At 41.8% G+C, this 26,359-nt stretch overlaps 1 protein-coding gene across 4 annotated transcripts in view; it reads right to left on the reverse strand.

Moving 5' to 3' along the window:
* Positions 1–10,118: 10,118 nt before the first annotated feature.
* LOC308093201 (palmitoyltransferase ZDHHC7-like) overlaps positions 10,119–26,359 on the reverse strand; it is a 43,025-nt gene continuing 26,784 nt past the window's right edge. For all 4 annotated transcript variants that reach the window (XM_080439456.1, XM_080439455.1, XM_080439454.1 and 1 more), the window contains 5 exons: positions 23,530–23,654; positions 21,724–21,820; positions 16,907–16,988; positions 13,918–14,048; positions 10,119–12,631 (listed from right to left, as the gene is read on the reverse strand). In XM_080439456.1, the coding sequence (XP_080295582.1) occupies positions 12,449–12,631; positions 13,918–14,048; positions 16,907–16,988; positions 21,724–21,820; positions 23,530–23,654 (618 nt within the window). In that variant the 3' untranslated portion in view covers positions 10,119–12,448. The remainder of the gene's footprint in view (positions 12,632–13,917; positions 14,049–16,906; positions 16,989–21,723; positions 21,821–23,529; positions 23,655–26,359) is intronic.

Genomic DNA, 26,359 nt, shown 5'->3' on the forward strand with positions numbered 1-26,359 from the left:
GTTTGCTTGTGCAGCCAGATTCAGGTGGAACCGATATCAAATTTCAGAAGTCAGAATATTGCTGACACTAAAACGAGCTAAGATACATACCCTGTTCTAGCCAGAGTACGGCCACTCTGTTAAAAAAAATCTATTCTGAGATCCACAGTGTATAAGATCCCTTGTGGGTCCGGAGATCCACATGGGATCTCATAGACTGTGGAACAATCCAATAATCTCAGACTGTTTGTGGCCAGTCGTCTATAAACTATGTATGACGTCGTATGACTCCAAATGTTTGGCACGACTTCAGCCCGATCTGAGCCCCACCAACTTACTTCCATTACAAAATTTAAGTGAAGTATTTAAAAAAGCACAAAACATTATGCGAAAAGCGGTCCAGCGTTTTGCGGGATTATCTCCAGACTAACAGACACGCAAACCAACCCTTGTATAGACAGCTACTGTAGCCTCCTGCAGACGGCATTAAATTATAATAATAAAAAAGTTTAAAAAATGTATAAAACAAATAAAAAATAAAAAATGCTGTTCTACAGAATTCATTCAACATGTCATTCTTATTGTTACTATTACTATAAATGCATGGAATCTCTGCGTTTGTGTCTGTCTTTGGTGTAACTCGAGAACCGTCGACCGATCGACCCTGCTGGCTGGTTGACACACTCCTCACCCTGCTGGGACATTCTCAGGCTTGGTTTCATCACTCTGCTTGTTGACACTTTCCACCTTGTCTCCATCACCCTGCTCTTTGGCCGTCTCAGGCTTTTCATCACCCTGCTCGTTGGGCGTCTCTGCCTGCTCGTCACTCTGCGGGTTGGCTTCATGCTTCTGGGCTTCATGCTGCTGGTTGGCCATCTCTAGCTGGGCTTTACGCTGTTTGTTGGCCGTCTCCAGCTGCGCTTCACGCAGTTGCCTGACCCTCTCCAGCTGGTTTCTACGCTGGCTGTTGACTTTCTTCAGGAAGTCTTTCTCCACCATGTACGCCTTGTAATCCATATCATGCTGCATCTGCTCACTGAGTGTAACAGCATCAAATTTTGTTTCCCTCTCTTCCATCTGCCTTTTCAGTTCTGAATTCTGTTTCTCCATTTCAGCGATCCTTTCCTCAATGCTAGACTTGTCATCATCCTCAGCCTGAAGGGCTTTCCTCACGCCAAAGTCCTCACCAGCCTTGGACAGTATCTGATAGTATTCTATGGACAGACGGATCTCTTCTCTCACTCGTGCCAGCAGCTGGCCCCTCTTAGGAGAATCGAGGGCCACCTGTCTGATCAGCTCATCAAAGCACTCGGAGTAGAAATCCCAGCGGGCAGGGAGCTCTGCTAGGCGGAAGCACTCACTGACCTCCTCACTTTCATCCAGCTTCGAGTCCAGCGCTTCCTGCAGGTTCACCAGATCCAGTCGTGTAGGAGGAGAGCTGGACACCTGCTGCTCCCACAGCTGGTCAGCATCGATTTCAAATCTTCTAGGTGGAAGGATGGCGTTTAGCATGGCTTGGGTATTATGTCTGGTTATCTCTGCAGAGGCTGCCCTTGACTCGGGAGTTTCTGGTTCGGGAAGTAAGGGTTCAGGAGGTTCCGTTGTCGATACTGTCGATACTGTTGATACTGTATCAGAGCTTGTCGGGGTCATCATAAAGGGATTGTAGTTCTTCAGCAAAGCCTTTTTAAACCGAGGACATGCTGTGGACTGCTTTTTGATCCCACGGCCGCTCAATTTGTTGTCTCGTCTCCTTGTAGATGAGGAAGTAGGTAGTAGGGTGAAAGCACTCCATATTGCGTCCACTGAAACAGTATTGTCGTCTTTCAGCATCGCTGAAAGACGTTGTAGTGGTTTTTTATCTGATCTTTGGCTCACCAAAACAGGGTTGTCATATTTCAGGAACAACTGAGGAGGAGATAGTTCCCTCTCCAGTTTTCTGCTCATCTTATCTCAGCTTATCTTCTCGTTTCATTTAAATGTGCAGGGACTACAGGTCTACGTAATATGGGACTGTGTGTCGGCGTTTGAGGTGTCGCCACTTATATACCTTCAGTGCCACGTCATATTGAGCTTCAAATTACGCAAATAAACTTTGTGTCGAGCACCACTGGACATGTAAACCTATGGCTTTGTCACTTCAACTTGAAATTATTAAAGTTTAATCAATGAGGGTTGGATCAAGCTAAAACCTTGCCCAAATTTAGAGTCATACGTCATAGATATGTCATAGGACACATGAAGTGCAAGATCCACTTGGGAGCCACGCCATTATTAGAAAGATATTTCAATGCACAAACAAGGCAGGCCGCTAACCAGATATTTTGTCATCCATAATCAATAAATGAAACTGAGTTAACAAAAAAAACATTACATTTCTCATACATAGACATAGGCAGACATATTACATGTCTGCTATTTTAGCCGAAAGATTTCCCCACAATAGGGATGCTAAGATTCAAGTGGTTAAGCACACTTACAATACATTTTCAGTCTCCAGTGGTTTTCTAGTTCCTGTTTCCTGTTACTTCCAAGTTCCTGTAACTCTGTCTTGGGATTCTTCAGTAAAGAGTTTCTGCTACCTGTGTCAGTGACCTTAAAATGGCACAGAAAGGAGTTCAACTGGACCAGGAACAGGTCTGCTATTCAATCTGTCTGCATCTACTGAAGGATCCAGTGACTGTTCACTGTGGAGATAGCATCTGCACTATAGGCTATGGGCTATATTTAAGGGTGCTGGGATCAAGAGGATCTGAAGGGACTTTACAGCTGTCCACAGTGCAGGGACACTGGGAGAAAACTATTGAAAGTTGTGAAGACTTATCTTCAGTGTCTGGTCTCTTACTGTGACACTCACCTCACTATCTCCTCCTGCCTTTAAGAAACACAAGCTGGTCAAAGCCTCCACCAAGCATCAGGATGTCAAGGTTGAGATTCACTGAACTAGAGGACCTCCTTAAAGGACGACTTCACCCATTTTCAAACTATCTTCAAATAATTGGTCCTCATTAATGCTAATTATAATATGGTGCCATTTTTTACTCGGTCTGTGTCTCAGAGGGGGGCTGTGGACAGTTTGGAAACCAGCCTACCAGTGACATCGATGGGGAATCCAAGCCAATAGAAACTGCAGGCTTTCTATTCCTGGAAAGTTAGCATGCTATAATGAATGCTATTGTTCTCGCATTAATAACAATGTGAAATGTTGTTGGAAAAACTAAACCTGCCCAACTATGATGTCACTGGTAGGCGGGTTTCTGAGGTGTCTGAGGTGAGACACAGACTGAGTCGAAAAAAAAATCGTTATCATGAACATTAGTGAGGACCGATTATATGAAGATAGGTTGAAAATGGGTGAAGTCGTCCTTTAAAGAGGAAGGGATAAAAATGGCAGAGACAGTTAATAGAGTGGATGAATATATATATATATATATATATATATATATATATATATATATATACATACACACACACACACACACACACACACACACACACACACACACACACACACACACAGTATATTTCAAAACCAAGAGAAGTGGCCAGGTACTTAATGTATTCATGTATCTGACCACGTTTCCAACTTTTCAACCAATCAAGTTTATTATGTAAAAGGACATGGCATCATAAAGACCGTTTAGGAGACACATTATTAAAAAAAGAAAAAATCAACTATGCAATTACACATTCCATTTATATACCGTTAGTTAACAATAAGTAACCTGTATACAGTATGTTCTGTTTATAAAGCTGGATTATGTTTGTCCATTGTAAGAACGTTCTCAAATCATTGCAATAGGTTTCTTGATTCTAACACAGAGTATTTGTTGTAATAAATACATCATACCCTGTAGCAGGATACCAAATTTGAGTTTAAAATATAAAATATCTGTACTTGTCCTTTGAAACAAGTCTACTCTATGTTGTGGAATACTGCTTTTTATTCTTACTACAGACCAATCAATTCACCAGTAGCCTATTTTGTCAATCAATGATCAACGTTAAAATGTACTGTCTTCTAGAAGAGCAGAACAAAACGTGTTAACCACTTAAACCCTACACTTGGTTGACCAGAGTCCCTCAGGGCTCTATACTAGTGACTTCTCTTCTCTGTTTTCCCTCTACATTCAATATTTTTCCTGCGAAGGTTTTCCACAGAATACTGATGCTGGGGTTTAAGTAGTTAGGTATACTGTAGCACAGGGCGAGCTAACATGGTTCTACAAAGCCTACATCAGCAGTGAAACAAAAGGCAAATGTGTTTTTGCCGATTTAGCTTCTGCTCTGCAAAAAATATTGTTGTTATGGTGTACAAGTGCAAGATGTTGTAAGCCTATGGTTCAGTGATTCTCAACCATTTCAATTTCAAGGACCCCCAGTTTGATATGCACTAGGCCACGGATGGCCATTTCATACCATTCTTTATATCTGGGATACTGTAAAACCCTCAATGTTAATTTAACTCTGAGAGTGTAGAAATGAAACCAAAAGGACCCATAAGGGTCCATTTGGGTCCATTTGGTTCCCCGTTGTCAAAAATGACTGCTGCTCTCATGGAGTTAACATCACCTTCCATTTGATTGCTGCCGCTGCTTTACGTATAAGAAAACATAGGGTTGCCAGGATTAAAGCATTTAAAATAACTGTCCAAATATAAATAAATAAAAACGTGCACGGACTGCACGCTGAGCACATCTATGACGGAGCTGGTGGACTTGTTGCATCATGAAGCATGCCAGAGTAGGAGTTTTATGAATGATTATCAGTGCATAGACACTAAAAGAGAAGATACAGTGCATTCCAGCACAAATAGGTGAGCAGTCAATAATGTTGTACTCAGTGGTGGACAGTAAGTACATTAGTTGAGTACTGTACTTAATCTTTACTTCTGAAACTTAAGTATTTTTAAAAGCAAGTGCAAATTTGACAGAGCAGCTCTCAGCTTTAAGTAATATTTGACCAGGAGTATCTATAGTATGTTTTTGTATTAGGCTACACTCAGGTGTTTATGTTGTGTTGTTGCATGTTGTTGAGCACACATTGTGCTATGTGGTCCTGCGCTTTATAGCTGAGCTTTTAACATTTTGTTGTACCTCGGTATAATGACAATACATTCTGATTCTGATTCTATACTTTACTATCTATACTTTAAGTAGGCTACTGTGTCCACCACTGGCAGCATGTGAATGAAATGTGTCCAGACAGTCAGCATTGTCTCTGCTTCCCTTAAATAATCCTGAAGTTGTACAAAATGGTTTACATTCCAATCCCTTTCAAACGTTTTGTAGTGAATAAAATGCTCTTTAGAGCTCTAGTAAGAGCGGTGGTTCACACAACGTTTTAATGTTAATTTGTCCAGGGACCGAATCTCAGTGTTTTTGTGCCGGGGACCCCCAAACAAGATTTGATCAAAAAAAAAAAAAAAAAAATCACATTTTGTCAAGATTATTTGACGCGATGTATAAAGGGTTAAACTGAGTCTGATGCTATACTAACTTATTTTACTGGGGACCCCTCGAAGCCCCCTCAAGGACCACTGGGGGTCCCCGGACCCCACTTTGAGAACCAATGTTTCGGCCTTAGCAAAGATCCTAGAAGCCCAGGTATCAGCCCAAGTAAACAAATTTCTTGATCAACATCAAATCTTAAATACCATGCAATCTGGGTTCAGATCAAAACACAGTACTGTCACAGCTTGCCTTACTGTCTTGGATGACATTAAGGCTGCCTGGGATAAGTCACATGTATGCGCTGCCCTGTTTATTGACTTATCCAAGGCTTTTGACACTGTTGATCTCCCGATACTGTTAAAGATTCTTTCCAATATAGGCATGGGCCCAAATGTGACTAGCTGGTTCACCAGCTATTTGATCGGCCGCACACAATGTGTGAAACTGGGTGACATAGTGTCCGATCAAGTAACCATGGAGAAGGGAGTCCCCCAGGGTTCTATATTAGGTCCTTTACTTTTCCTTTTATATGTGAATAACATCTGCAGTCAGTCAAAGTATTCTAGGTACCATATGTACGCGGATGACACGGTTCTGTACTCCTGTGCGCCCACGCTAGACTTGGCTGTAACAAATTTGTCTTTGGATTTCATTTCTCTGCAGGAGGAATTAAAAAAAAGCAAATTGATGTTAAATGGTAACAAAACTAAGGCAATGATGTTCACTCCACGAGTTTGTCAAATCCCCTTATGCATCCCCACCTTAGATGGCACCCTAATTGAGTGGGTCGATCGCTATAAATACCTTGGGTTCTGGTTGGATAAACATCTAAATTTTAAATTCCATATTGATGCCTTGAGTAAGAAGCTGAAATTTACTCTAAGTTTTTTCTATAGACTGAAGGCTTGTTTTGCCTGCACTGCTCGCAAAAAATTGGTCACTGGTCTGTTTTTGTCCCAGCTGGATTATGGGGACAATATTTACAGGTTTGCTTGTGCCTCCACATTGACAAAGCTGGATCCCCTGTATCATGCTGCACTGAGATTCATAACGAATTCTCCTTTTAGAACTCACCATTGCACGTTGTATGCTGCAGTTGATTGGTCCTCTTTGACTACGCGCAGGTTGCAACATTGGTATAATTTCATTTATAAAGCTATTCTTGGTGAGCTCCCCTACTACATTACCTCCAAATTCAAATTGGTTAGAAATGGCTTAAATCTCAGATCAAATGCTTGGTTACGCTGTGAAGTACCTTCATTTTCATCTGAGGGAGGTAAAAAATGTCTTTCTTTCTTAGGCCCTTGGTTGTGGAATGATCTCCAGACCAAACTCAAATTGGCTGCTCTAATTCCCTTGAGAAGCTTCAAAAGAATCACCTTAGTTTTTTTCACAAACACCTGTTCCTGTCCGGAGGTTTTTTAGCCTAGCGGAAGGTTATTGGTTATGTGTATTGGTTGTACACTGTGTGTATTATTATTTTCTGTTTGATTACTGGCTTCTTTCTATTGTATAAAGTGTAGCATTGGGAGTTATTTTATGTATTTGTGATGTATCTTGGATGACTATTTTGTTGTTTGTTTTAGTATTGGTATGTTAAGCTTAGACTGTGTAATTTTAACGCTGTATCTTGGCCAGTTCACACTTGAAAAAGAGACTGTGTCTCAACGTGTTTTTACTGGTTAAATAAAGGTTAAAAAAAAAAAAAAAAAAAAAAAAAAAAAATGTGGTAGAGTAACTAGGGACTGGGGTGGTTGCATTTTGTCTCCCTACTCATTTAGACCCTGTGGTCGGGTAGGACACCTACTGGTTGACAAGTGACATTGCATGAAGCTCAAAGCGCTACATAATCCTTCACCCAAATGGGCTTTTTACTTATTAGCTCAGCAGTAGAAATGTCATCGCTCACATATGGGGGGGATTATGAAAGTTAGGCACTGCAGCTTTAAAATAACAACAGCTTGCTATTTCATGATGCAATGTCTCACAGCATCAAAATGTCATTATAAACAGAAGATAATCTGAGTTCCTTTTCCTGACAACCACAGATATGAACAAACAGCAATATATTTTGAGGTCTATTTAGCCCCAATCTGACCACTTAACACAGCAGCCGAGGCTGTTGTGTTAAGTGGTCAGATGGGTGGGCCGCAACACTTTCAATATTTTCAAGTGGTCCCTGATCCAGAAAAGGTTGGGAACCGCTGCTATAGTGTGGTGAGTGTAGCAGGTATAGGATCAAGCTGTGATCACCCACTACCATAGAGCATTTGGTAACTGCATTTTTAAAGTTAAGTTTGAATTAATATAAAATAGTTTCGGAAAAGCATAAAAGAAAGAAAAAAAATATGGCAATTACGAGGTGCTTTTGAGATGACAAAATTCCGTGATATCAAAGGCATGACAATAATCATACAATCTTGTCTATTGGCAATATTATACTGTATATCATTTATATAAAGAAATTCAGAACACAGTTGAAAATGGTCAGCAACACAGCATGTTGATTTGAAAGTGGTCAGCATGTTGATATGATATAATTATGCAATAAAATGATTTTCTTCTCCAAGCCATCAAGACTATTCATTGAGCTCAACAATTACCATCACAGCATCTCACGAAATAATCACAGTTATGAGTTTTAGTCATGATTGTGGAGCCCTACTGTAGGGAGGAAGATAAAATAAATTAAAAGAAAACACCACTGTGCCAAATTTCAGTTGTGAAGACAGAGCAAAGGAAGCGGGTGTCTGCTTTGCATTTCGTCACTGTCTGGCAGAAACCTTGTATCTCCACATTTCAACTTTCGTGACTCAATGCCCTTCTTCGTCATACACGTGTCAAGCTAAAGCAGTGAAAACAGCAGATCAGTTTGTAGATCTGCTATTTTCACTATTTCTGAAAACAATTGTTTCATTTTCTGAAAAGTAACAGTTTGTGACATACAAGGTCAAACAGCGACAATGTCAAACGGGTCTTCAGTTACTAAAGCTTGTATGTTAAAGGAAGGCTTTTCAAAGTACAAATAGCGAGGAGGTCTAAGGAGTTGGTCTTTGCAGATGAAACGGCACTCAGAACGAGCCTAAAGGCGGTTATACTCTCATGCTTTCAAGCTCTCCCCTTTAATCCATTGCATCACCAGGTGGCTAAATAACAAAGTCAACCGTGTCTAATGCTTAATTCATACAGTGGCGCCTTGTTAGCTTGAAGAGCTGGTCCTTTTAAGAAAGTGAGAAAGTATACATAAGACTGGGTTCTCCCTAAATGGACATTTTGTTTTGACAAAAGGAGCACTTCACCCATTTTTAACATTATCTTCATATAACTGGTATACATACATATACACGTAACTAATGCTCATTATAAGATGCTACCATTTTTGCCAGACCCAGGGGGTCGGGCCTACATGAGGCTTTGTCGGTCCCCCTCTCCAAACGTTTTCGTCCATACATGGGCATAAAAGAGGTCTGTCTTCTGTTCGGTCCCCCTCTCCAAACGTTTTCGTCCATACATGGGCATAAAAGAGGTCTGTCTTCTGTCCTCTTTTTGATTGGCTAAGCTTAGCGTGACGTAGTGCTCTGATCTTTCAACCACTAGGGGTCTGGCAGTACCAGGTCTCCTGGTTCCCTTGTTGTCTACTTGCTCTGCGTCTCAGAAACCTTCTCTAATGACATCATCGATTTCGTCCAATGGCGTCTTTGGTGGTATAATTTCAAACAAGACTGAATTGTACAGCCTGAGGCACAGAAATTGTCTTATAGTGAGCATTAGTGAGGACAGATTATATGAAGATAAGGTTGAACATGGGTGAAGTGGTTACTTAAGATTTCAATTCCGATATCTCCGATTCCTAGGAAATCAAATCATACAAGAATTGATGTCAATGGAGTATCTATAAATCCCATATATTAACAGAGGCATTCCCCACAGAGGAACAGATTAACATCTGCACTGCACTTATCAATATTTATCAATTGTATTCAGTGACCAGAGGAACATGCTCAATTCAAAAAGGCACAAAAAGAAAAACAAGTTTAAGGTTCAAACTCAATAACATTCCGCCTTTTTAGCAGTTGAATTCCTAAACCAAATTCCTTTTAAATCAACAATGGAGGGGTCAAAGCCATATCGCTGTGGAAACACAGGAGGTGGTCTGAACTGGACAAACCAATAAGATCAGAAAAGACCAAAGAGTCAGGGCCCTGTATGTTGAATCAAGTATTAGTATACAGTATGAAGGGTTGGCCGAATATATCAATATTATATTGATATTGTGATATTAGCCCAGCTATTGTCTGGGATTTTGGATATCATAATCGTGACACGGCATCAGAATTGTCTGGTTTTAATCACTTAAAAAATAACTCAAGCCGATGCTATCTAGGGCCCCAGGCCAAATGTGTTATGAGTGTATATTGCACTTTGATTTAAATGTTTTACAGTGTAATTTCGTTTTCTTGACATTCACGCTGTTCCATTCTCAAACGTTTGTACATATGCACGTGTGTATGCATGTGTATGTGTGTGTGTGTATAATATACTGTATGTATATATATATTAGGGGGAACTAACAAGTCATTATCAAAATTAACAGTAAAATGTGCAGTAAATTCAGCTCCAGTTGTTAACAGCACCAACAGCATCAACAGTGGTCACCGACATGACAAATAAAACAATACAACACATTACCCAGCAGCATCCTTGTGCTAAAAATGCTCATTTGTAATGGCTGTTAACAGACAAAATGTGGAAAACAATGTTAAAAACAGGAGAGAAACTAACAACAGGAGTTGTGTTGATGGAGGATGAGGGTTGTGCTGGTCCTTTACTACAACTGACAGCCTGAGTTATACTTAGGGCAGCGATTCCCAACCTGTGAGGATATTGCAAGTGGGCCGCCAAATAACAGGCAAAAGCACGGAGGTTTATTTAGAACTTAAAGTATACAACAGTATGTTAGTTCCATTGAGCCAAGCCAGCCCGGAACACAATCGATTGATTCATCGTCAAAATAAACGTGCTCATTTCGGGCTGCGAATGCTTTCAAGATTTTCAAAGTGGGCCCTGATCCAGAAAAGGTTGGGAACCACTGTCTTAGAAGCTGTGTCCACCAAGGTGTTGTTTTTTCCTGAGTGCAGCATACTGTATGTTTTGAATTGTTGAATTGCCGTGTATTTACGCTATGCTAGAAACCCCAGGATAGTGAGATTTTCATGTCAAGGACCGCCATAAGAGAAGATTTGTGTTAAAGATTTTCCATATTTTTAAAAACGTGCAGATCTACAAGCTCTTGCATCGCAACACGTTGTGAGCTGGTAGATCAGCGATTTTCGAAATAGCTGATGTATATAGGGTTAAAGTGGTTAAACTGATTTTTATGCAATATCAACAAATTTAGCTGGGGACCGCCTGGAACTTCCTTGGGGGGCCCCCAGACACCACTTTGAGAACCACTGTTTTAGAAAAGCACCTTGCATTTTCAGCTGGGAAAAACAAAAACATTTTGGTGGACAGACAGCCTTAGTTGGTGTCGCACAACTAAGTCTAAATCAGGCGTAAGAGGTCTCATTAGCAGGCTGAGAAGTTGCATGATTGAGCTGCTCCACATGCAAACCCAGACGGCATAGCTCCAGTTCTGACGTGCGCAGGGCCGGCCCTAGGATTTTCGTGGCCCTAAGCAAGATTTATTTTGGTGGCCCCCCCCAAACACCCCCATTATAAAATCATTATGTCAATATTCTTTTTTTATTGAATATTAAAATAATAACGCTAGTTGTTGGATAGGAGATACATGACATAATTACAATATGAATATTTTTTTTTTTAAATAAATAAAACGCTTTTTAAAATATTGCTTATAGCAGCGGCCGGCCCCGGACGTGCGCCGTGCTCCACTTCAGCATGGTTTCTCTCCTCGTCTTTTCCAAGTCACATGTCGCACATGTCCTTGACCAGGAGAGGCTCGGCTTCTCTAGAAATTATGTCAAGGTCTTTCCATTTAGGTCCAGTTGTCTTGTAGCCAATGATGAGGGCTGGGCATGTATGTGTGTGTGTGTGTGTGTGTGTGTGTGTGTGTGTGTGTGTGTGTGTGTGTGTGTGTGTGTGTGTGTGTGTGTGTGTGTGTGTGTGTGTGTGTGTGTGTGTTTCATTTTTAAGCTGAATGTCCAGTTTCCATAAAGAAATATGACTCTCTTCTCACTCACTTCTGTGCCTATAAGAGCTGAAGTCTCTTCTTATTTATTTTATCTAAGTCTTTTAATTATTGTCATTGTATGTTGTTGTGGCACAGTACTTTAGAGGACCTCACATACTTGCATTTGGCTTCTTGTACCTGTCTGAATATACTGACAAATAAACCTTCTTGATAATTGATTCCATGTAGAGAAAGGCATTGAGCTTTAGACATCCTGTGCTTAGGTAAGAGTACGAGGTCAAATCAACACCTTGGACTCGGTTTGCGTTAAATAGCAGTGCAGAGTCAATTCAGTTCTATGCTGCAGTTCTTTACTGTCCAGTTTAAATGCTGCTTGTTTAAAAAACAATATGACAAGACTTGTTTCACAAATTCATTCAGAGCCATGCTGATGGTTCTATCAACATGTGGGAGCAATAGTAGCACATGGTTCCAGTAGTGTAGGTCTCACTCAAGGGTTCCGTCTGTCTCCTCGACACCCACCCAGCCACGCAGGGCCGTCCTAGGGTTCAAGCGACTCCCTTCGACTCCCATCGAGAGGGAGGGAAGGTAGGGCAGTGGTTCTCAAACATTTTCATATCAAGAACCCCCTGTTTGATATGAGTCTTATCTCCGGGACCCCCAATTTACTATGTAAACTCCTCAGTGTTTGTCTTAACAGAGTTACAGACCCGTCGTAACTCCTCAAGGACCCCTGGGGGGTCACTCCCAAGACCCCACTTTGAGTACCACTGAGGTAGGGCATCCAATGAGAGGTGCACTTGTGTCTGATGGCCAAGAGTTGGCGAGTTCGTACCGCACCGCTCTGCTCCCCTCCGGTCCGTCAGACGGAGAACTCGGATCCGGCGCGCCGCCCGCGGTACATCAGTAGGAGGCGCCGCAGACGCAGGCCGGTGAAGGGGTTACACCACAGCAGAGAGGTAGGGCTGCCGAACACAGACTTCATCCCCTCCCAGCGCATTCGACGCTCCCATGTCGGCTTTTCGTTCTTAAGACGCTCGATCTCCTGAAGGGACAAAACAACAACAAAAAAATCACACAAGGTTTAGCGTTCTATAGTTAATGATAGACGGATGCTGCCATGTAGGCAATATTGATCTACGTTGTGGATGAAAATAGATGATATGATGGGAAATGAAAGGAAGAATACAAAAATCTTATTGTGGATCTCAGGATTCATATGGGGACAGTGTGCATCCAAAGTGGATCTCAGACTTAATGTGTCATGGACATAGTATATCTATGACATACTGTACTGTATCTATGTCATTTGACAGCCATTTGACAACAACATGCATGAAGCAGCACTTATGGTCAGCGCCAGACTGAGACAATAATTCAGTCTGAGAGTCATACAGCTGCCCAGGCCACCCTGCCACCACACTGCTCACAGACACGCACATGCTCTCACACACACACGCACGCACGCACGCACGCACGCACGCACGCACGCACGCACGCACGCACGCACGCACGCACGCACGCACGCACGCACGCACGCACGCACGCACGCACGCACGCACGCACGCACGCACGCACGCACGCACGCACGCACGCACGCACGCACGCGCACACGCACACGCACACGCACGCGTGCACACGCACGCGTGCACACGCACACGCACACGCACACGCACACACACACACACACACACACACACACACACACACACACACACACACTGTCATGGATATTGCTTCAACCATAAGCTTAGTAAATTTTGGCTGATGTGCTTAATTTCCTGTAAACAAATAAAAATAAAAAGGCCCCACATATTTTTGGTCTAATAGTCACTAGCTTATAGGATCTTATTTCAGTAACATTAGACATTGACAAAGACAATTCAATTTAGACAGATAAGAGCCTGAGGCGGAGAACGACACTAACCAATCACATCTTGATTCTTCAAAAACAAAATAGATTTCAGACATTCTGACCAATCACTATTTGTGTCAACTGACAAGTGCCTATTCTTCCTCTGACAGTACGGCCCTGCCAGACCAGCGAAACATAAAAAAGATAAAAGAACTCTCATGGCTATAGATAGATAGAAACGTTTATAGCGTTTCTGGGCTGTATCAAAATGCGATTTCTTTTTTGTCCTGTGTTTTGACAGGCCATGACATCAGAGCACATCAGTGATTACACAGGCAGGCTTTGTGTAGTACAAAAATAGCCTTTTTTTGTACTACCATACAAAAAACATTGTTAAAGTATGAAACAGGGTTAAATGTGCTTAAAACGGGTTTCCAGGCTTGGATGACAGAGGGAGGTGATGAATGGAAACTCACCGTCTCATCGTTGCAGATGGAGTGGAGCTGCGTGCCGAACATGACAGACGTGAAGGTGAGGAAGAGGGCAGCTTCCAGACAGAGGAAGATGAGCAGGAGAACAGACACCCCCGGGGAAAAGCCACTGCACTCTGGTGGTCCAATGAGGATGGGGAGAATTATTAGAGGAGGATTAGATTATGTGAGGAAGCAGCACAAATCAACAGTTCATCAGACATTCATTATGTTTTGGTCCACAGTGTTATGGAAACATCTCGTGATCCACAATACAATATGATGAGAATGAATTGCTTGGAAGGTGTGATGCATTGTGAGCTTGTATGTCTTCTATCTTTAAATATGTTTTTTTAAACATAAAAAAATATTTGCCCAAAATAAAGACGCCAGGGTTAAACTCGTAAGGTCCTTACACACCGGGGCGATTTTTTTCATGCGAATAATACGTTTTTTTTTAAAACCTTCAAGTCAATGCAAGCTCACATGGAGCGAAAAAGCGAAAAAGCGAAGCGAAAAAGCGTCTTTTAATTATTCGGAACGAGTCCGAATTTTGCGTATATTCGCATATTCGCCGGTGTGTAACCGCCTGTAGCCTGGAATCCAGACTGATTTGCTCCGTTCGGCTGACTTTTTTTTCTCACTTCTCAGTCTGGCCATGGTATGGCACTCGTATTTCCAAACGTCACCAATTACGTATAGGCAAGTCAGGAAGTGACTCGAGTTGTAAATTGGAAGCCACTGGTCCCCCCCCCCACCCCCCCATTATACATTTGTGCCCGTCCCGCCTTGGAAATAGGATCTTTACCAGACTGAAAAGCGAAGTGAGAAAACATAGATCTGCCGAACGGAGCGAATCAGTCTGGATCCCAGGCTATTAAACTGTACCTTCATTAAATATTCTTAACTACTATTTTACAGTGTTTTTTTGGGGGGGTATTCTGTTCTTTGTTTCTACTATTCGTTTGCTAAATTTTTAACTATTTTCATCAGATTCTATTGCTTATTTTTTCATGTTGCTCATGCTTTGTATATTTGTCAAGTCAAGTGCTATACAAAACCTTTAATGTCAAAAACTGTTACTTTTCAGAAAACGTTCCAATGGATCCAATGTAGTTATTATTTAATGACAAGCTCTTAAACAAGTTAATACTCTTCATTGGTTGTTCAATCGGCAATTTTTCGTACATTTGTGTGACACAGTAGTGTGACGCAGTAAGGCATTCATTTACAAGAAAAATTAAATATGAAGATACAAGCTTTCTGCCCAACAGCGACGATAGCTTACTGAGTTTATGTTCTATAAGATGGAATAAGGCCCTCATTTACAGTTATGCCCCCTAGGGGGCAGTGTGGGGGAGTTGAAATACTACAGTATCTGCATGTGCTGGTTCATCTGTACTGACACACCCAGGAGGAAGATCAATGTGTGTGTGTGTGTGTGTGTGTGTGTGTGTGTGTGTGTGTGTGTGTGTGTGTGTGTGTGTGTGTGTGTGTGTGTGTGTGTGTGTGTGTGTGTGTGTGTGTGTGTGTGTGTGTGTGTGTGTGTGTGTGTATTGTGTGTGTGTGTGTGTGTGTGTGTGTGTGTGTGTGTGTGTGTGTGTGTGTGTGTGTGTGTGTGCGCGTGCGTGCGTGTGTGTGTATTCTGCAGTAAGGCTCTAATGAACTGCACAGAGCAGATGCTCTATTGTACAAGTTCTTTCTCTCTAAAGGCCATCTTTCTCATTGCCAATGTCTTTCTCTGTACTCAGTTCTCTCTCTCTCTCTCTCTCTCTCTCTCTCTCTCTCTCTCTCTCTCTCTCTCTCTCTCTCTCTCTCTCTCTCTCTTATCTCCTCTGGTAGTAGGGCTGCTGGGCAAATAACAAAAATATATATCGAAACCGATATTTAGAACCAATAACCGACTTATTGATTTTTTTACAATTGACAAAATCAATTAATTTGATTAACCACTTATCCCTGTATTATAGCATAGGCTAGTATATAGTATATGTCATATCTGGCAGGCACTTGCCGTGCCTTTGTTCCACTCTTCCATAACAGACATCCTTCCCTCTCTCTCTCACTTGAGAGAGAGCTCTGGCTTTTAAACCGCCTCTGTTTGTCTCATTCTCATAAAAGGCTGTATTGAAGTACTGCTGAACGGTGCCAATTTTCTAAATGATCCTGGGCGCTACACTCCTCCCACCAGCCTAGGGAGCCAAGGGCCGAGCTCATGCCTCCTTCAATGCATGAGAGCCAACTGACCTTCTTGTCACCTGACAGGGGGGAGTTTCCCCGGTAGGACGTAGCACGTGGAAGGAACACGTTATTCCAACCAGTTCCCTTCCCTTCCATCAGGCGCCCCGGCTGTCACGGGGGAGGCGGTATATAGCGACCAGGATTACTACATGTTTTTGTGAGGGTATTAACTACCCTAGGAGACACGGGGAGAACATGCAAACTCCACACAGGGTAGGCCCTTTCGCCAACCCCACCTAGGGTATAATTTTTGATTTTAACCACTTTAACCATTATCTTGTACTTTGGCTATTCAAAAGTAGCAGATGTACAAGCTCACCGAGTGCCGCGCTATGAACCTGTAGATCTGCTATTATTTTGAAAAATCAAGAAAATGTGTGCAAATCTTTGAATATATATTTTTTAAAGCGAACATTTTTAACTCAAATCTTTGCTTCTGGGGGGATTCTACTATACTAAATCATATATATATATTTTTTTTAAATGTATTTGATGTGATATTTGGCCGTGGACCCCCATCTCAAAATATGTTGTTCCAGAAGCAAAGATTTTAAAAATGTTCGCTTAAAAATATATATATATTCAAAGATTTGCAAAAATGTTCACGTTTTTTTTCAAAAATAGCAGATATACAAGCTCTTGAATAGCCCAAAGTATAAAATAATGGTTAAAGTGGTTACACAGATGCGTTCCCGGTCTTAACGGGTTAAGCGTAAATTAGGGGCGGAGGGTTAAAAATAAAGACAGTGCTTACGGTTCCATTGGGCTTGGATGCAGGTGAAGAAGTGCATCCCACTGAGGCCCAGGGCATGGGCAGAGATCAAGGCAATGTACATCTGTAGGGGAGAAGACATGAGCCAGGGGGGAGGGAGAGATAATGAGGGAGGGAAGGGAGAGGGAATAAGAACATAAGTACATTTACTCAAATACAGTACTTAAAGGTAGGGTAAGTGATATTTTTTGGTTAAAACAAAAAGTATTTTGTTAGAAGGTTAAAATACTATATTCTGAAAGTAATCATTGCTATAGAGTGTTTTTTCAGTAACAGATGTCTCCCTGTCTCTCCAGCTCTTTAATAAACAGAAAATTAAATTTTCGGTAGGTGTCACAATCTCAGCCAATCAGGAGAAAGTACCCATTTTTAAGCTTAATTTGTATAGTGTTCCAGTTCCAATTTTGTCTGCTCATTTCTTAGTGTCATCACTTCCAATTTCACTTGTTTAATCTGTATCCTGATTGAGTTCTCTGTCCTGGTTGGATAAAATTGGAAATGAAACTGAAACTGAAACGAAAATGCATTTTCTGTTTAATAAAGAGGTGGAGAGACAAGGAGACTCCTAATACTGAACAAACACTCTATAGCAATGAGTACTATCAGAATATAGAGCTATTTCACACTTATTTTAACCAAAGCAAATCACTTACCCTACCTTTAAGTAAAATTTTGAGGTACTTTTACTTTACTTGAGTATTCCATTTTTCAACATTTCATACTTCTACTCCACTACATCTCGGAGGCAAATATTGTACTTTTTAGTCCACTTCAATTATTTGACAGCTTTAGTAACTAGTAAGTTACTTTGCAGGTATAGGTTATTATTACAAAACATATTAACCTCATAAGCCCTATTTTATACTTTGGCTATTTGAAAATAGCCGATCTACAAGCTCACAATACACTGCGACGCGTTGTGACCTTGTAGATCGTCTATTTTCAAACATGTTTGAATTTCTTATTATACATTTGAATACTTTGACTTTGGTACTTTGAGCATGTTTACCAATACTTTCGTACCTTTACAAAAAGTCTGAATACGGGACTTTCAGTTGTAACTGCGTATTTTTACATTGTGGCATTGCTACTTTTACTTAGGTAAAAAATTACTTCTTCCACCACCAAATCTACCTGGTGCTGCTTGCTCGCTGAACCAGGTAGATTTGACTTACATTATTAATGACTTGAATACATTTTCCTCCCTTGCACAAAAGATAATATCTGTGGCTGTGCATAGTGAGTTGCCAGAGAGTCCCATACATCACTGACACAAAACGCTAGATGACAGAGGCACAGTGCAAGGAGCTTAAAAAAAAGTCCATGACAGAACAATTTCAAACAAAAAGCTACTTCAAATTCCAGACAACTTGTATATCAATATGATACCTTCTCAAAGTGAACAACTGCTTGTTGGCTAAATTAAAACTGACTTTGGATTACTTTTGAAGTTAATGATCATTTTAAAACCTTTGTAAACAATTAGAGCTGTAAGTGCAACTAATGATAATTTTCATAGTCGATCATTATTATTTCTTTCAATTTGATTAATATATGCAGATTATTTAGACCATAGAATTATGGTAAAATATGGCAATAAATTGGTAATAAAATAATGTCTGACAAATTATCTGAACACGAACAGACATCTGGAAAGTGCTTAATATGTTTAAACATAAATATTATATATAACCTTTCATTATGGAACAAAGGCAAACTATTTTGAAGTATTTTTTACATGACAAATCACAAAAACGATAATTTGATACATTTTATGTTGACCGATTAATCGATAAATAATTTCACCCCACACAAGATTTTAGAGGATACAGTATAACCCCAATACAACTTAAATATAACTCAAATATAGAACCAAGAAAAACCTATTTCCCCCAAATCATGCCCTTTTCACGTCAAGGACCCCCAAATGTATTTAGCTGCGGACCCCCATCTGAAAAGATTTTGTGCCAGCGACCCCCATAAGAGAGTATTTGTCAAGATTTTTCAACATTCTTCAAAAATAGCAGATCCACAAGTAGATCATCTATTTCCGAATAACCAATAAAATAAAACCGGGTTTACATTTTTTTTAAATAGTTCCTCATTTTTCTGGGGACCCCCTGGAACCCCCTCAAGGACCCCCTGGGGGTTCCCGGACCCCACTTTTAGAACCACTGATCTAACCAACCGTCCGTCAGCGTATGAGATCACACAAACAGAATGGCTGGTGGTCGTGTCAGGAGAATGATGGATAGCTATGGAGGGCAGCATTACTCACAGGGCTGTTGTGTAGTGTACAACATCAGTGCTGAGCAGTGTCGTTGGGACTGGTTTTCACCACCCCAGAGAGCTGTACTCACTAGTGATGAGCGGGTCGACCCGTAACCCGCGGGACCCGCGGGTCAACCCGCGGCGCGGGTAGGTCGAGTCAGGATTTCAGAGAAAATTATGCGGGCTGAGGGTGAGCGGGTCAGCCGCTCTCCACGAAAAAAAAAAGAAAAAACCCTATTTTGACCAACATGCTTGTTTATTCAGCCCATGACAATGTTGTGCTACTGTAGACATTTAAAGGGACTTTGGGTACTTAAAAGAGCGCTATATAATATATATATATATTCCCACCGCGGGTCGCGGGGCGGGTTGAGCCATAGATTTATATATGGGTTCGCGGGGCGGGTTGAGGCGGGTCGCGTTCCGTCGCGGGTTGGGGCGGGGCGGGTCATGAAAAAACCCGACCCGCACATCACTAGTACTCACTGTCTACACACACAGCCTGCACTGTCTACAGATGTGGGTCTCAAACCTTTTCATGTCAAGGACCCCCAATTTGGCCGCGGACCCCCATCTCAAAATATTTTGTTCCAGGGACAACCAGAAGCAAAGATTTGAGTTACTAATGTTCGCTTTAAAAAAAGAATGTTTTGGTCTACAGCACAGCTTCTCAAACATGTTCACGTAAAAGACAGCCAAACCTATTTAAATTATATTTGGCCCCCATATGAAAATATGTTTGTGCCAGGGAAAAGTAATGTTAAAAATTAGCAGATATAAAAGCTCATGGCGAGTCGCATTGGCAATGTATTGTGAGCTTCTATATCTGAGCTTGAGCTTGTATATCTGAGCTTGTAGATTGGCTACTTGGAATCGCCATAGCATAAAATAGGGTTAAAGTGGTTGAAATTATTTTGATGCTATAATAACTATAATTATGCTGGGGACCCCCTGGAACTCCCACAAGGACCCCTGGGTGTCCCCACTTTGAGACCACTGATCTACAGAGCCTGCACTGGAAATCCTTGGCTGATAAACCCCAGTCCCATTAGCTTGAAATGCCTGCAATTTACGGGTATATTTCATGTTGACGTCCTGTGGGAACAGGTGCCGATTTCAAATGTAGTTATATTTCATACGGCCAGTATCACATCACCCTACCGTGTCAGAATACCTGGACCCTGTCACGTGAGTGTGAACTAAAAACATAATTTTAATGCTAGCATCATGACGGTGCGTCATGACTAGAGTTGGGTCGAAAATGAGGTTCCAAGTAGGAACCGAATCCTAATTGCTGGGTACCAGGTACCCATAGAGATGAAGGAATCGATTCCCCATCTTCTTCTTACAATAAATGCAAGGAATCTCTGTACATACGTACAGAGAACCGTCCTACCCACGACTTCAAACTCGGCACGCGTGTCGCCGCTGACCCGAGGGAGTGCCGTGCCCGGTGTTGAGTCGGTCGCAGAGGCGGTTGTCCTGAACGCCAGAAAAGGCTTTGGCCATTGCCCAAATGAGCCAATTGATTGCCATGGCAACCCCAGCCTACGCTTGATTTGGCAAATTCCCCACACATGTCGAATTCCCCACATCTGCCATTTGATTACTTGGTCAGTCCACTTTCCACATTCTGCACAGACGTTTACCACTGTGGACTTTCCAGAATCCACAATCTCCCCGATAAGCCCATATATGGGCGTATGTGTGTGTGTGTACTAGGTTGAGAGACCAGAGAGTGTGTGTGTGCTGAGGCACAGCGAGGCTGCCTGCAAATCTGAGTTGAAGCTGTTCAATTAATGCTTGGTACATGCATGGAGATGGTGTGTACAATGCAAGTTATACAAACAAGCAGCGTGTGTGTGTGTGTGTGTGTGTGTGTGTGTGTGTGTGTGTGTGTGTGTGTGTGTGTGTGTGTGTGTGTGTGTGTGTGTGTGTGTGTGTGTGTGTGTGTGTGTGTGTGTGTGTGTGTGTGTCTGAGAGAGAGAAAAAAAGGGCAAGGGAGCCAAACGTTAAATTTAATTAAAGTTAAATGAGCTGCCAGGCTGCAGATGGAGATTTATTGTTTTTGTTTGTCCCATACACTTTTATCATCCTCAAAAGCCTAGTCCCACATGCTGACAAGACACCTGTCACTCAAGCATTAAGTACTGTACCCAGGTGGGAACAGTCACACAAAGTTTCAATATGCCTCCTTAACCTAGCTTAGTGATTCTCAAACTATTTCATCGCATCCGTGACACGTTGTGAGATTGTAGGTCTGATATTTTCGTCGTGACAACTTTGTGCAACGGATCATAAAGAAGGCTTAAAAGTCCTGTGTCATACTGGTGGCTGTGTGTCTACTTACAGTACAGTGACAAGTACTGTGTCAGAATGTGCTTGTACTGTGTGTGTGTGTGTGTGTGTGTGTGTGTGTGTGTGTGTGTGTGTGTGTGTGTGTGTGTGTGTGTGTGTGTGTGTGTGTGTGTGTGTGTGTGTGTGTGTGTGTGTGTGTGTGTGTGTGTGTGTGTGTACTGTGTACTTACAGTGAAAAGTACAAAGTATCTCTGGTTCTTCTCCCCCACACAGTTATTCACCCAGGGACAGTGGTGATCCATCTTGCGGATGCATCTTTTACAAATACTGCAGGAGAAACACAGAGAGAGAGAGAGAGAGAGAGAGAGAGAGAGAGAGAGAGAGAGAGAGAGACAAGACATAACATCAGTGAATTGGTCTCACTCTGCCACCATTATGTTGCTGATTCTGCAGATACTGTATACTGTACGCTTGTTCCCGTTTACTTCAGCCAGTGTCCGTCAGTCTTAAAAATAGCAATAGCGGCTATTTTCACCAGACGACACCACCATACGATGCTGTGTAACTTCAAGTATTGCTTTGCTGTACTCTTCAGCCACAGACTTCTTCAAGACATAAATCATTTTTGAACAAAACCAAAGAAGGAGCACAGAGAGCAGAGAGCCTTTATTAGCATTAGCCTTAACATCAACTCCCCTGACTGTCAGCTACCATGCACCCAGCCTTTAAAGAAGACATGCAGTTACATAGGGCAGTGACTGTTCTATCAATTATTTATTTAATTAATCTAATAATCGTGAAGCGTTTTATATATCAACAAATCAATTAACCACCTAAGTGTCATTTTATATTTTGTCACACAATGGTGTGATGCAAAATAGTGAAAATATCGATCTACAAGCCAGCTCTGCTATTTTCACTATGTATTTCTTTTTTTTACATTATGTTTTTACTTTTGCCTATAATGACAAACCCAAAGTATGGATAGATTATTAATAGATTATTTTATTAAATGATCGATCATTGATTTTTTAAATTTTATTTCATAATCAATTACATTGATTAGTTTGATTAACTATTGCACCCCTAGTTACACATGACATGAACACTGTATTCTCCCTTCAGAAATGAACGGAAGTTCTGCATCCATGTTAGAGATTTTCTTTCTTTAAAAAAAAAACACCAGAGAAAAAAAAAATGTCACTGTCATAATCTTGATCATATCTGTTCGCCAGTGAAAAATGCTCTTTGAATCTTACAACAGCAAAGGCTGTAAAGCTGACAGCTTATGGAGATTTACTGTGATTCCAAAGTACATCACTACATGTAAGTGCAGGGAGATGGGATACGGTGATGAAATGTGGACGACATAGTAAACAAAATGCAGGCATTATGGAGCGGCAGGGAGCCAGCGAGTTTTACAAGGAGCAGAAGGCATGATTTGCAGGGTGTCTGGCTGCACTCTGCAGGCATCGGGAAGTAAAATTTAAGACTGACTGAAAGATTTCTAATGCCACTTAGAATTACATTTAAGACCAAACTTGTGATGAAAATAAACATGAAATTAGAAAAGTACACTCTTCTCAAAAACTACGCAAGTAGAAGTGGTTCTGGTGGTATTCCACAAACCACCGAATGTTCTTGCATAATGGGATTCTACCACTCTGAACACCATTGTAGCAAACTTGAAACATTTGCGCCATATAGAGACATTACCGGACACAGGTTTTAACCACGCTGATAAGTATTTGCTTTTCTGAAGCCATGTATTGTTAACTTGCATTTACCCAGACTACGTAGCTTGTTACCTCGCTTGGCTGAATCCCAGAAAATACACCTTCATCTGCACCATCTTCCTAAGAAGATGGTGCAGCTTGGCCAGCTATAGCCAAGGTTCTGATTACAAACTGAAAATAGATACCTTGACACAGATACATCAGTGCACTTCTGAAGTACTGACAGAACTGCAAATCTCCCCTAGAGTTTATAATCCCTGTGTTGACGTGTTGTTGTATGATGTATTCTCTGAGTCTGACCTGCAGTGATGTGCCCGCTCCGGTTTGATACTGCAGCACTTGGGGCACTTGTAGATGACCTCACCCGGCTTCAACTGCAGGCTCTCCATGTACTCCTTAGTGGCGTTGCCTTTAGGAACTGCACCCTATGGAGGAAGGTCAGACACACACACACACACACGCGCGTGTGCGCGCACACACACACACACACACACACACACACACACACACACACACACACACACACACACACACACACACACACACACACACACACACACACACACACACACACACACACACACACACACACACACACACACACACACACACACAGAATAAATGACGTTAGTATTACAGGAGTGTCATTGAAACAAGATACTGTACCGTTGATGTCGGGCAAAAACCTTGCATTTCCATGCATTTATGTTTTTTCGTAAATGAATGCCCTACTAAATTAGCTCTACAAGCTCACAACACGTCGCATCGCGCCTTACACTGTAAAAATAAAAGTAAGTGAAAGTGGTTAGGTGTGTCTGTGGGTTTTATAAATATTTAACCAATGATAAGCATTAACAAGAGCTTGTGACTAAATAATAACTACACTGGATCCATTGGAACAAAGGTTCTTTTTTTTCCATTTCCTGAAAAGTAAGTTTTGGACGTGCAAGGTTTTCACCCAACAGCGACGACATACAGTGACACACAGTGAATTAATGCAATGTGTCATAGTAGGCCAATCTGTCAGTCTGAAGTAATTAAATATGAGCAGATGGATGCTGAGTTGGTTGCAGGCATTTGAGTCTGAGTTTCTATTTTTGTGAACCAGAAGCCCAACTAGAAAGGGGCATTCTGCAGAGTGCATATCTCCACCAGGCCAGGGTGGCCTGGGATGCAGCCGGCAGGACCCGAGAAAGCTGCGGGGGGAAATGGTGTTTCTACTACATAAGCGTGGCGGCGCTGATCGGTCCAGCAGTTTGTCCGCACACGCACGCACACACACACACACACACACACACACACACACACACACACACACACACACACACACACACACACACACACACACACACACACACACACACACACACACACACACACACACACACACACACACACCCCACACACACACACACACACACACACACACACACACACACACACACACACACACACACACACACACACACACACACACACACACACACAGGGGCAAAACATAATGTCCATCACTGGCCTTGGCTTGGCGGAGATAATAGTTTATCAACATGGTAACCAAGCTGACCATGCTTCAGCCTGGGCAGGCAGACAGAAGCAGAGTGCCATCTGATGGCCGACAAAGTGTTTAACCATTTCCACTCAACTTTGCCATACAATTCCTGCTAGTAATGGGGGGGAATATTATTTATGTCCGCTAGAACGTATTCTCGGTTCAGAAACGTGTCTGTGGTTTGTGTAAAAGTGCAATGCCAATGTGATTCTCCGCTCTCTTTTCGGTCGATGAAGTGAAAAGTCTGCTGCCTCTCTGCTCAAAGTCTTTAAAGGGCAATTTGGACAATTTTTAACCCAAATCCTATCGCTCTATGGTTAGAACATGTACAACTCTATGTACCTAGCTAGGTAAAACACATCGTTAAATGTAGATTGGCTGAGATCTTATAGCAACTAAAGTGAGTTCTAACACAACGCAACGGGAAGTTTTATGCCATAATTTCACATCCTCTGACCTCCCAGTAGATCTATAGGATTTTGATTAAACATTGGCAAAGTCGCCCTTTAAAGCCTTTCAGCAGTGGGAGCCTTTAGCTGCTGACTCAATGTAGGAAAAAGCCTGACTGTGCTCAATATGTGACATGCATCAGCTCTGCTCCTGCTCTAGCCTAGGGCTGTGTACCATGGAGTTGTCTTTTCTCCACAAGACACGCTGAACCACAATGAAGACAATCTGTTTAGTCAATGCATGCTGTAGCCTTAGGCTGGCTGGATTGTTTTCAACTATACTAATGAATTACAAGTTTTTCCCCCATGTTTTGTATCACAGCAAATTTAAATCACATTTCATATCCTCTGCTCCACAAATGCGTGGTCTCCCTCTTTGTCTATCTCCTTTTCTCTCTCTTTCACCCACATTACAGACACACTTTCATATGAGAGGGCGACACACAGCATTACAAGGTGGAGATTGGCAAGCACTATGAAACGTAAAAAAAACATTGTAACACGGTTAAATGCAACGCTAAGTTGTCCTACCACAAATCAACAACAATGCACATGCTGTACATTGAATTACTAGTAGCAGCACTGCGTGTGCAGGTGAAACCACAGCGCTAATCACAGAGATGGATACATGGACTACACAGTCCTGTCCCATAAAACGTTACCATTCAAAAGCTTTATGAGGAGACTTTACAAGATCTCCACTCAAGCTAAATCAACTGTCCCAAGCTGGCTCTAACCACATGCATGGACGGCACTCACCACTAAATATTATGTCACCATGACCATGAACCTGCGTGACGTTCATGCATTGAAAATAGTTACGAACGTTTTTTATAGGCTACCAGATGGTAAACTGTAATCGTCACTCAATCAGTTTAAAATCCTAGTGCGACGTCTGATCCCATTACATTTTAATGAAGCTTACTTTGACATTGATTTTGGATCTTGAGGTCAATCTCAAAGCACTCACTCACTTGAGCTCACTTTGCCTTGGAACAGAGACTGACTCATCCACTGCCTTGACTCCTCCTGAGTCCTGACCCCAAAGGCCCTGACACACTGAAAGCGTCATAGACACGAGTGTCACTGACGTACGTCACATTAGGCCACTTGTTCACATTGCAGGTGGATG

Source organism: Gymnoscopelus braueri (genome assembly GCF_963280865.1).
Source record: "Gymnoscopelus braueri genome assembly, chromosome: 1".
NCBI classification, from domain to species: domain Eukaryota; kingdom Metazoa; phylum Chordata; class Actinopteri; order Myctophiformes; family Myctophidae; genus Gymnoscopelus; species Gymnoscopelus braueri.